Source organism: Formica exsecta, unplaced genomic scaffold (assembly GCF_003651465.1).
Source record: "Formica exsecta isolate Colony F162 unplaced genomic scaffold, ASM365146v1 scaffold258, whole genome shotgun sequence".
NCBI lineage: Eukaryota > Metazoa > Arthropoda > Insecta > Hymenoptera > Formicidae > Formica > Formica exsecta.
Window position 1 is genome coordinate 410,044 of NW_021849849.1, and position 11,487 is coordinate 421,530.

Here is an 11,487-nt window from a genome sequence, read left to right on the forward strand (position 1 = left end):
TATATATATATATATATGTGTGTGTGTGTGTTAAATGTATATGAAGAGATCAAGATGTCTGAAGCTATATCTACATGATGTATATAAAGTAAGATATTTTGTATATATGTACATATATAAATAAGTAATATATATGTAAAAAACACATAGGGCAAGTTGTTTTCGCGAAATTTTGTTATATTATATCATCTTTATTTTAATTTGGTATTTTAATGTATGAATCCTGCACATATCCAATCCTTTAATATTAAAAATATTAATCATGTGTATATATATATATATATTTGTTAATTACAATGAATATATACTATATTGAAAGTTAAAATAATATATCTTTAGATGAATAAATTATTAAATTGTCTGCATAAACAAGAATTTTATATAATAGATATGAACTGAAATAATATAATTTAATTAAATGCATAATATATATACATACACACGCATACATAATAAATTCAATCAAATATCCTTTTTTTTACTATGTATATTACAGAATTATGATATACACTGAAAAATAAGTAAAAATACAGATACTTGACATTTGTGTAATGTTTTTGTGTGTCGTCAGTGCATGTAATATTAGTATATACTATGTGTATATTACTATCTTATTTATAATACTTGTAAAACATTTCAATTTATATCTACCTTATAACTAATTATATCGGCAGTTTTAACTTGAACAAATTATCATGATGATCACATATATTGATACATGTGATATATTATAGCAACATACAGAATAACATTGAATTATTTTCGATTCATAATATGAAACCTTATTTGGCTTATACTTTGAATCACATTGCGTGTGTATGTGATGAAAATTTTCTTTCATACAGCGTTCTTTAAGATATCTTATTTTGTAGTAACATGTTATAATTATGACATATGTAACAATCTGTCGCATATGTCATTCAATGTTGCGACATTGAAATATTTTGCAGGAAGTACATTTTTTTTTCTTTTTTTTTTTTTGAGACGGCTGTACACATGTTATGGACGGCACTTGCAAGATTTGCAGAAACGGTAATAATAAAACAAATAAGTAATAATGAGATAAAATGTTTGGGCAATAGTGGCTATATATAATGTATGTAACTGACGATTTCTCTTATAATATATCATGAGTATATCAAACCTTATACTAGAATAGAAAGATTATATAGAGAATGCAAATTTTAATATGAAATGAACACTGAATGGCAGTGCTTCACTATGTTCAACATAGGTTCATATAAGTATCCTGTCTTTCTTCACTTTAATATTTAAATCTATATAAACATACGAGATTTTTAATGTATTTGTTAATGTCAAGAATTTAAATTTTTACCTATAAAACACAGTATATAATTTTTACAAGTTTTCATAGAAATACGTTGGAACAATATCGATGAATATTTTTCAAATTCAAGTTTCTAAATTGACGAATTATAATGGAAGAAATAATTGACTTGTGGTATGTTACTGTATCTTCGTTATGAATACTGTGTTTGTTGGAAATAAGATTGTATCTAATAGACGCATATTTGAAGACAATGCACCAACGTTTGTTTTTGGGAATGGCACCAAAAAGGTATGTTCTGTTGATGGAAATCCCATTTCCTCCATTTTAATCAAAAAGTCCTAAAAACGATTACAGTTATATTACATATTTTTCTTATACATTGCATAATTTTGCAGTATTAAAAAGATATTTCGAAAACATACTTCTATAGTATCTGTTGCACACATAGATATTGTTTCCTTTGTACCATTTGGCAATCGTAAGCAGAGCCGTAAAAAGGGTTCATCGCCTGGATTTAAAAATAATTTTATGGAATAGTAGTGTGAATATTAAAGGATATATGAAAAATATTTTGTAAATTATAGTAGATATATCATACTTACTTGTTTCAACTTTAACTGTATTCGATTTTAATTTTTCGTCCTTTAATTGTTTATCTTTAGTCTCACATTCATTCAGTTTTCTTTTTTTATTAAAGGCAGTGTTACTGCTACTTGGGATACTTGAACTTGTAATGTTATCCGATGTAATATTTTCAGTTTCTGTATATAATAATATTATTAAACAAATTGAGCAAAATAGCGCTTTATGATAAGATATGCAGTTTTGTGAAAGTGAAGAAATCGACAATATAGTATACATAATTACTCTTAGTAATATTATTCATTTAAATTAAACAAATACTAACCTAAATTTGTTATTTTTTCCGACAAAAGTCTAGAAGTTTTACTACTAGGACCACAATCCTGAAAACGGAAATATTATAATGAAAAAATTATTCATATATATAAAAGAAAAGTTGAGATTATTAGTGATAGTATTTAATAACTAACATTTTTTATTTGATCAGCTAGAATATTCCGTTTTGGAGGTGTTGTAGGAAAATTATTCCAATCTTTAGAATTAGACGTAACCTGTACAGCACTCTCTGGAGATGCATGTGTGCTTAACATATCATTCAAATCAGAGATCAAACTATCCACAGTAATGTTATTGTAGGTTTTCATACATTCTCCTGTTCTGGGATCTACAATTGCAAGATATGGATATGCCACTACATTGTAAAAATCTATGTAACGTCTTCCATCCGATGTACTGCACAAAACCTGATTTAAAAAGAAAAATGATAAGTAGAATATGGCAATAAATCAAAATCTGAAAATGGCATTATAATCTGACATGACATACTTGCCACAGAACAAAATGATCCTTCACAATTTCTTGAATTTGTTGATTGGGCCATACATCTCTATTAAGAACTTGACAACTAAATTCTTGTGGATTTTGGACATTGACAAGTAACCAACGATTCAGAGTTTTTGCATGGTCTCGTGCCTCCATGAAAGATCCCAAAAAGAGAATATTGCTTGGTGGTCGGAATAAATCTTCTAATCGTTTTGATTTCTTTTGAGAAATATGTTTCATGCCGGTTACTCTATGAGTCATTTCTTCCTCTTGTCGCTCTGCATCAATTTCCATTACTCAATATGTAACATATGCCCACTAATATATGTCATACAATAATACATACGGGTTTCTACTGCAAAGTCTCTGAATCTATCGTATACATTTGACAATCGTGGAAATGAACACATTGGCTCTGGCGGCACCAGTATTTCTTGCGTAGGTAATATAGGAGCTCTCACTGGTGGCTCAGGATTTGAATTCTCAATCTCCGGTGGTCTGCCACCTTCGAACATAAGACTAATCGCCATCTCCACGTTTCCATCGGCCAATGCTAGATACTGTTGTGCCGTTGCCTCGGTCTCGCCTAACAGAAACACGAAATTCGACAATACTTGGCATCGGATACATCCATTTGTAGCGAAATATCGTTTTCGATAATGATCCTCGACATTGTTTTAATTCATTTAAGTACAGGAGGATGTGTGTTTATATTTTCGCGATTCTTATATTTGCTTGTTGCACTATTTAACCTGAATGTGATGACATTCTTGCGCTAATATATCGGTAAAATACTCACCCGTTACTTCGATAAACTTCTCAATTAATTCACGATCCATTGCGATTAACTTTAATTTAGAAGGATTTTCCTCGTCGCACGAATAAGCGATTGTAGAAGAAAAATACTTCTAAATATTTTTTTCTCCCCTCTTTCTCTCTCTCTCTCTTTATCGCCATTCACGACGCACCGAATGACATCTCGAACATCTCGACACGCTGCATCGCTCTGACTGCGTTGCACTTCCTATATATGACACCTTTGTAAATATAAAATATATTCTAGTAATAAGAAGACTCTTTCTTTTCATGTAATTTTCTCGAAATATCCGTTAAAACTACAATTTCAAATTATAACTGATATTAATTTAATAACCAAATCATCTGCAGGTGCTTTAATATAAAATATTATCTTGTTTTAATTATAATAATTTATTTAATATACATCATACTATTTTTGTGATAATGTTACTACTATTTACACAATAATACTACTATATATATCAATCTTTTAATTATTATACTGTTTATACATTTTATTATATATTAAACTTTTTAATTAATTTTTTTTCCTTTAGTGGCGACCGTCAAGGTCGATTGATAGAGTCAATTCATCAGATTGACAGTCTTAATATCTTCTGCGAAAAATTTAGATTTGTTAAAGGATCATGGTATAATATAAATAAATTATTAAAATAAAGGAATAAGATATATATTTTGCAGCAAAAAAGCTTTTTGTTAAAAGGGTCGGTAACAATGTTGTCAATAATTACCGACATGAGTTAAGTCAACCGTAAGATTGATTACTATATTATCCTTAGAGTCTACACTCCGATATCTATATATGCGACTATGGGTCGCATCGTCGCGTTCAGTTTTCTATGGTTTTATACGGAGTACTAAACGGAAAACCGTTCAAAATTTCTTCGCACGAAGAATCGAAAGTGTATGTCACGAAATGAACTAGGCAAGTTGTCTAGCCATGACATTGTAAAACACAATATTTTTGGAAAGTTGAAACGGAAAAGAGAAGGAGAAAAAGAATTTGCGATAGATAATTTATAAAAAAGACAAGATGAGCGTTACCGGTAAACAGATCTATGATAAGATTCGCGGGCTGCGACCGGATTTGTCATCGGGGATCACATCGGAAATTTTGAGCAAGGTCTGCGATGATCCTAACATGCAGCCTTTTCTGGAATGGTTCTGTAAGAATGTGAGCAGCGCTAATGTTCTCTCTATTGAGGAAATAAAATTGTAAGATTCCCCTTGCATAGTCACGGTTGAATGGAGATTAGAATTCTCATAATCTATCTATTTCTTTACAGAAAAGATATGTTGCAAAATGCCGGCGAATGGCTAGAGGATAAAGAATTGGATGCTACATTGGAGGAAGCAACCAGAGAATGTCCAGATTTGCTCCAGCTTGTCAGTGTAGATGAAACATGTAGAGAAGATTTGTTTGTAGAATACGAAACATTGAAGGAAAGCTATAGAGACAGCGAGGAATATCTTTATACATTGAAACATAGTATAAAAAATCTAAAGTAAGAACATATGAAATTGTATATTCGGGGTATTTGTATATTAATTAAATGATTTAAAGACATGCACTTGTTATAGGGACATTGAGAATAAGTTGGATGACGACATTGAAGAAGCGGAAACTATGTTGGATAAAGAGCAGATTGAAACGGAAAAAGCATATGATGATTGCAGTGTAATTCTGAAAGAATTTGACAAAAACAATTGTCAATTCTCTCAGGATGTTCATAATCTTCTGAATATATATGCAGATGCTATTAAAAATGTAATTATTTCAAGCTCTATAATCGATTCTCATTATTCAACTGTATTATTAATTTTCATTTTCTTTTCTAGCAAGGCAGTCCAGTATTGTGGTCACAAATGCCGATAGACCTGTTTATTAAACAAGTAGAACTTTACAATCATTACCTGGCTATTTATATAAAAAAGCAATTTGGAAATGCTAGTAAGAAAGAACAAGAAGAGGATTCGGATTATGCATCTCTAATAAATGATAGTAGGGAGAAACAAGTTGACGAAAGAATGCATGTGTTATCCTTGTGTAAGACTATGTAAGTATAACTATTCTTTAAAAAGAATTTATTAAGTAATATAACCCTACTCGATTTGTATATTTTATTTGTTATATAGCTTGACGAATTCTAAAATAGAAGAAATTAATGCTAGTGTTCAAGAGGAGTCTTATACAACAATGTTACAATGTATGCAAGATATTTATAATGGCGGAGTTTTGAAATTGCCTGGGGATAGTAAAATACAGTAAGTAATAATACTATTGACATTAAAGTACTTAGAGTTTTTGGCATTTAAAACAATAAATGTCATTTTATGATTTGAGCATGGAAAAAAAAGAAGAAACTATTCTATATTTAAATGTAACATTTTATTACTTAACAGTGATGAAATACAAATGTTAAGCATGAAAAGGGATTTTCTGGAGCAGAATGTTACACTTTTGCGAGATCAACAATTTCCTGAAGAAGTAGTACAATTCGCAGAAATGGAAATGCTAAAGATCGTGAGAAATGATGCACTTGCTCGTCTCGAACGCAGAAAAGCTCGTCTCAAAACACTCAAGAATTTACACTCTCTCGCAATGGAGCATGGACATGTTTATGTCGATTTGCTGTGTATGTTAATGGAAATACAGTTTTGTTCTCTACGCGAGGTTGCTGAATTTATTGCCGATGCTCATCATTACATTAGCACAGAATATAAACTGTCTTCTACAAGATGTGTAAGTAATTAAATCATTTCTCGTTGCCTCTTTCATTATTTTAATGAAAATGATTTCATTATTCATATGTGAAACATAAATGTGTAGGAAGTCATGCAACAACAACAAGACGAATATGCAACTCTCATAGCACAATCTCCAAAAACTTATAATGTATTTAATCAAATATTCATCTCCATGATGCTCGATAACGATATCTCGGACGAGTCATTCTCTTCGGCATTGAAAAGATACGATAACCTAATAGTCGACAATAGGGAGAAAAAGAAATTTATATTGGAAACACATATAAATAATAAAATCGATGAATTACAAAAATTGTAAGTTGTCTATTTTCTTTAGTAATCTCATAATGTTATCTTTACTAATGTGTTATCTTTATATGATTCCTACAAAATTAGAGAGGATGAAGTTAACAAGGATTATATGGCTGAAATACAAAATGGATCAACAATCAGCTTCAGGCCATTTTCATATGAAATAAATAATAAATACGAGGAAATATCCGCAATTGTTCAGGAGATACAAAAAGATTTAACAAGAATTAGGAATCAATTCAAAGAACGAATGGTACAGCTATGCATGTTTAATGAATCATTAAGATTATATATCGTTTACTAATGATTGCCATATTATAGAGGATGGACACCAATTTAGAACGCGAGAAGGACATTTTATGGCAGAGATTCTTGGCAGAACCAGATATGTTAAGAATGAAATACGAGGAAGCGGAGCAAAAAGCAAACGAGTCTCACTTTGGCCACATTGCGGAAAGTAAGCCGAATTTGTAAATTAATAAATTCTAAAAATTATGTCGATTATAAGTTGTCAAGGAATTGTATAAAGGAAAAAGTTGTATAGGTTCCAGTGAATATTTTTTCTAATTGTTTTCGTATACTTTTATATTTCGTAAAATCAAAAATTAAAACAATGCGATACACTCGGTATATTGCAAAATCGTACATTTGCGAAAAAGATCTGATTTTGCTTTTCTAATCCTCTGAATTCTTTCACATCATCAAAAAGAAAAAAATCCTGCTTGCCTTTGCATTCTTAAAAATATGATATACGCGATGCGTTACATGAATGCGATAATGAATGATTCGTTTCAAGGATGCGTTTGTGTATGTGTGTATGCTGCGCGCATGCGTATATCGAGTGTAAATTCAACGAGAGATGACGTAGAAGAGGTGCCCAAGTGTAACCTTGATCCGCGCGCATCGATGTCCCTCCCCCTCTCCTTCATCGATGTTGTCCTCCGCTCTCCTCTCTTCGCTTCCCCCCGCCTTCATCGCCGACATAGTATTTCGTTCAAACCGTCCCCCGCTCTCGAGCCGTGTGTATATATGTACACAAAAGGATCATAAGCAAACGCTCCGTGTACGAAACGATATGCATTTTGAAAACATTTCGCAACATTTCTCGCGTAAATACAAAAGAGAAAGAGAGAAAGGCCGTAATTTATTCGAACGCCGCGATGCATGCTCGTTTTCCCTGTGAACAGAACAACGAACGGCGGCGGAGAGGAGGGAGGGAAAAAGATAGATTGGCAAGAAAGAGAGAGAGAGAGAGAGAAAAGAAAAAGATGACGGAACGGGGAAGTGGCGTGGCGAGGAGTATTATCGATTCGCCGGGGCTCGTGAGTTAACGGTTTGTTTACACGAACGCGGGGTCGGAGGGGCGCCGGGCAGACGGAGTGGGACAGGCGACGCGCATGCGCCGCCCGACCAAAACAATAATAACAGAGTAGAAGGTTCATGGCTGGCGGACGCGAACGGATGACCGCTCGCTCTTCGCTCTTTCGAACTCGTTCAAGCCTGTCGTAGACTTCGCTCGCGTGCGCGAAGAGAGTTGGCCTGTCGCGCGAAACAGTAAATAACGACGGGAAACGCGGATACGCGAAACAAGAGAGAGAGAGAGAGAGAGAGAGCGAACATTTAACAACTAACGCGCCGTGTGTACATTCTGTTATACGAGAAGTGCGTCGACAATCCGATACACCTGAGAATTTTCTTCACCGGAGAACAAGTGTGGAATTATCTCGGAGTATCAAGACTACCTCGAAATCTGTAAGGAGAGTACGACGCCGGTAATCAACCGATACTCGGAGTCGAAACTCTACGAGGCGTGCCTGCTTCGATTAGTTTCGTCACAACCGTGAGAAACAAGGATAAACCGCGTACGGAATTGTAATAACTACCTCGATAAAAAAAGAATAAGAGATACAAGGTATAGTAAGTAAGACATTCTCGAACTCTGACATATAATATATATATATACACACACATATATATTTAATTCGAAAGTGGGAGTGCGCGAGATACTATCTCCCCGTCGAAGCGAATCATCAACTCGCTCTCACCGTGCACGGATTCTCCTCTTTCTCTCCCCTGGTGCATTACCTCATCGGAGCGGGGTCGGTGCGTGTGACGAGCGTATGCGCGCGTTGTGCAACCCGTCACCCTGATTCGTCGTCGAGGTGAGAGAGAAAGAGAAAGAGAGAGAACGTCGAGGATTCGGGCGTTCGATCGTCTGCTGGAAGCAAAACAATGCGCTGCTGGTGTAGCGCGTAGCGTCGCTCTATTTGCGTGTATGTGTGCTGCATACCTGTGTGTATACGTACCTGCTGCGCGGCGCGCTAGTGTGCGTTTGTTTATGCGCGTAGATTAGTCGCGCGACATTCATTCAACAGCCGGACGCGCTTCGATGCACCACTCTTGTCATCGTCGTCGTCGTCGTCGTCTGTCATTTCGAAAGTAACCGAGTAAGAGCGGCGCGTATATACGTTATAAGTGAAAGAGTAAAGAGGGTGTCGTCTCCTTGCGCGTATTTATCCAGTGAATCACGCGCGTCCCGTCCGATTACGCACGGCTGGGTCACGTCGCCGGATACGACGTATATATACACGCGCCGCGCCGTATATTATTGTTGACGTGTCGGCGGCGAGAGAAGGAGAGTTAGACGAGAGCGGCTCGAGCTAATTATCGGAGAACGACAACGGGTATCCTTTCGTCGTGGGAGGAGAAGTAGTCTCTCGCAGTAAGATTTTTCTCATTCGGAAGAAAATCTCCAGTATTTCCGACTGTTGACAACGGTGTTTTTCCGCAGGAAGAGATCGCACGCAGTGTTTTCCATCTCTCTCATTCTACCTTCACAATTGTCCGTCCGTGTTGTGCCGAGAGAACGTCGACCCACGTAAACATCGGCGTGGGAGAAAGAAAGAGAGAGAGAGAGACGTTTGCCAGCGCAGAAAGAGAAAGACAACGGCAGCATCGGACTAGAAAGAGAGAGAACAACAACACAAAGAGAGAGAGTCGAAGCGAATCATCAACTCGCTCTCACCGTGCACGGATTCTCCTCTTTCTCTCCCCTGGTGCATTACCTCATCGGAGCGGGGTCGGTGCGTGTGACGAGCGTATGCGCGCGTTGTGCAACCCGTCACCCTGATTCGTCGTCGAGGTGAGAGAGAAAGAGAAAGAGAGAGAACGTCGAGGATTCGGGCGTTCGATCGTCTGCTGGAAGCAAAACAATGCGCTGCTGGTGTAGCGCGTAGCGTCGCTCTATTTGCGTGTATGTGTGCTGCATACCTGTGTGTATACGTACCTGCTGCGCGGCGCGCTAGTGTGCGTTTGTTTATGCGCGTAGATTAGTCGCGCGACATTCATTCAACAGCCGGACGCGCTTCGATGCACCACTCTTGTCATCGTCGTCGTCGTCGTCGTCTGTCATTTCGAAAGTAACCGAGTAAGAGCGGCGCGTATATACGTTATAAGTGAAAGAGTAAAGAGGGTGTCGTCTCCTTGCGCGTATTTATCCAGTGAATCACGCGCGTCCCGTCCGATTACGCACGGCTGGGTCACGTCGCCGGATACGACGTATATATACACGCGCCGCGCCGTATATTATTGTTGACGTGTCGGCGGCGAGAGAAGGAGAGTTAGACGAGAGCGGCTCGAGCTAATTATCGGAGAACGACAACGGGTATCCTTTCGTCGTGGGAGGAGAAGTAGTCTCTCGCAGTAAGATTTTTCTCATTCGGAAGAAAATCTCCAGTATTTCCGACTGTTGACAACGGTGTTTTTCCGCAGGAAGAGATCGCACGCAGTGTTTTCCATCTCTCTCATTCTACCTTCACAATTGTCCGTCCGTGTTGTGCCGAGAGAACGTCGACCCACGTAAACATCGGCGTGGGAGAAAGAAAGAGAGAGAGAGAGACGTTTGCCAGCGCAGAAAGAGAAAGACAACGGCAGCATCGGACTAGAAAGAGAGAGAACAACAACACAAAGAGAGAGAGAGAGAGAGAGAGAGAGAGAGAGAGAGAGAGAGAGAGAGAGAGAGAGAGAGAGAGAGAGAGAGAGAGAGAGAGAGAGAGAGAGAGAGAGAGAGAGAGAGAGAGAGAGAGAGAGAGAGAGAGAGAGAGAGAGAGAGAGAGAGAGAGAGAGAGAGAGAGAGAGAGAGAGAGAGAGAGAGAGAGAGAGAGAGAGAGAGAGAGAGAGAGAGAGAGAGAGAGAGAGAGAGAGAGAGAGAGAGAGAGAGAGAGAGAGAGAGAGAGAGAGAGAGAGAGAGAGAGAGAGAGAGAGAGAGAGAGAGAGAGAGAGAGAGAGAGAGAGAGAGAGAGAGAGAGAGAGAGAGAGAGAGAGAGAGAGAGAGAGAGAGAGAGAGAGAGAGAGAGAGAGAGAGAGAGAGAGAGAGAGAGAGAGAGAGAGAGAGAGAGAGAGAGAGAGAGAGAGAGAGAGAGAGAGAGAGAGAGAGAGAGAGAGAGAGAGAGAGAGAGAGAGAGAGAGAGAGAGAGAGAGAGAGAGAGAGAGAGAGAGAGAGAGAGAGAGAGAATGATGAGGAAGAAGTAATTATTGAATTTTTTATCCGAACAAGCAATAAATTTATTTGTATGTTTCGATGCGTACGATATGAAAATTTATCAGCAAATATATTTTTTCAAAATTATAGAAATTTATACAAATACTATAGAAATTAGGGTAAATTAAATTATTATAGAAAACAATAGCATCATTATTATATTTTTTTTTGCTGTTGTTTCTCAAGCAAGTTGTTATAAGCATAAATAGTACAATATATCTTAGAGTGCTATAATTGACTTAATTAAATTATAAGTCTTCAGATAATTTAGTCAGATGACATGTCAGTTACAGTATCCTTAATTAGCCCAGTCGGGATGTCATTTAAAATTGCATTAATTTCCTGCAGTAATTTTTTTTTTCTATTCGTTGGA

The 11,487-nt window shown here is 36.8% G+C and overlaps 2 protein-coding genes across 2 annotated transcripts; one reads left to right on the forward strand and one right to left on the reverse strand.

Annotated features, from left to right (window-relative positions):
- Positions 1 to 472: 472 nt before the first annotated feature.
- On the reverse strand, positions 473 to 3,804 carry LOC115236566 (UBX domain-containing protein 7). Its single transcript, XM_029809094.1, has 8 exons — positions 3,495 to 3,804; positions 3,042 to 3,281; positions 2,699 to 2,973; positions 2,344 to 2,616; positions 2,199 to 2,256; positions 1,894 to 2,052; positions 1,714 to 1,799; positions 473 to 1,629 (listed from the first exon to the last, which is right to left on the reverse strand). The coding sequence occupies exons 1-8, from the start codon at positions 3,532 to 3,534 to the stop codon at positions 1,468 to 1,470; spliced, it is 1,293 nt and encodes a 430-aa protein (XP_029664954.1). The 5' UTR covers positions 3,535 to 3,804; the 3' UTR covers positions 473 to 1,467.
- A 294-nt stretch (positions 3,805 to 4,098) lies between these two features.
- LOC115236565 (augmin complex subunit dgt3) lies at positions 4,099 to 8,473 on the forward strand. Its single transcript, XM_029809093.1, has 9 exons — positions 4,099 to 4,729; positions 4,801 to 5,019; positions 5,096 to 5,282; positions 5,354 to 5,571; positions 5,651 to 5,779; positions 5,918 to 6,257; positions 6,345 to 6,577; positions 6,659 to 6,827; positions 6,896 to 8,473. Exons 1-9 carry the CDS (start codon positions 4,548 to 4,550, stop codon positions 7,046 to 7,048), a joined length of 1,830 nt encoding a protein of 609 aa, XP_029664953.1. The 5' UTR covers positions 4,099 to 4,547; the 3' UTR covers positions 7,049 to 8,473.
- The last annotated feature ends 3,014 nt before the right edge of the window (positions 8,474 to 11,487 follow it).

Excerpts from the sequence above, each read along its gene's own strand:
- LOC115236565 (XM_029809093.1), top strand. The coding sequence starts at position 4,548 with ATGAGCGTTACCGGTAAACAGATCTATGATAAGATTCGCGGGCTGCGA. Across the intron at positions 5,020-5,095 it reads CATAGTATAAAAAATCTAAA|GGACATTGAGAATAAGTTGG; the intron begins GTAAGAACATAT and ends CACTTGTTATAG. Across the intron at positions 6,578-6,658 it reads ATCGATGAATTACAAAAATT|AGAGGATGAAGTTAACAAGG; the intron begins GTAAGTTGTCTA and ends CTACAAAATTAG.
- LOC115236566 (XM_029809094.1), bottom strand. The coding sequence starts at position 3,534 with ATGGATCGTGAATTAATTGAGAAGTTTATCGAAGTAACGG. Across the intron at positions 2,257-2,343 it reads TAGCTGATCAAATAAAAAAT|GATTGTGGTCCTAGTAGTAA; the intron begins GTTAGTTATTAA and ends TTCCGTTTTCAG. Across the intron at positions 1,630-1,713 it reads GTGCAACAGATACTATAGAA|GACTTTTTGATTAAAATGGA; the intron begins GTATGTTTTCGA and ends AATCGTTTTTAG.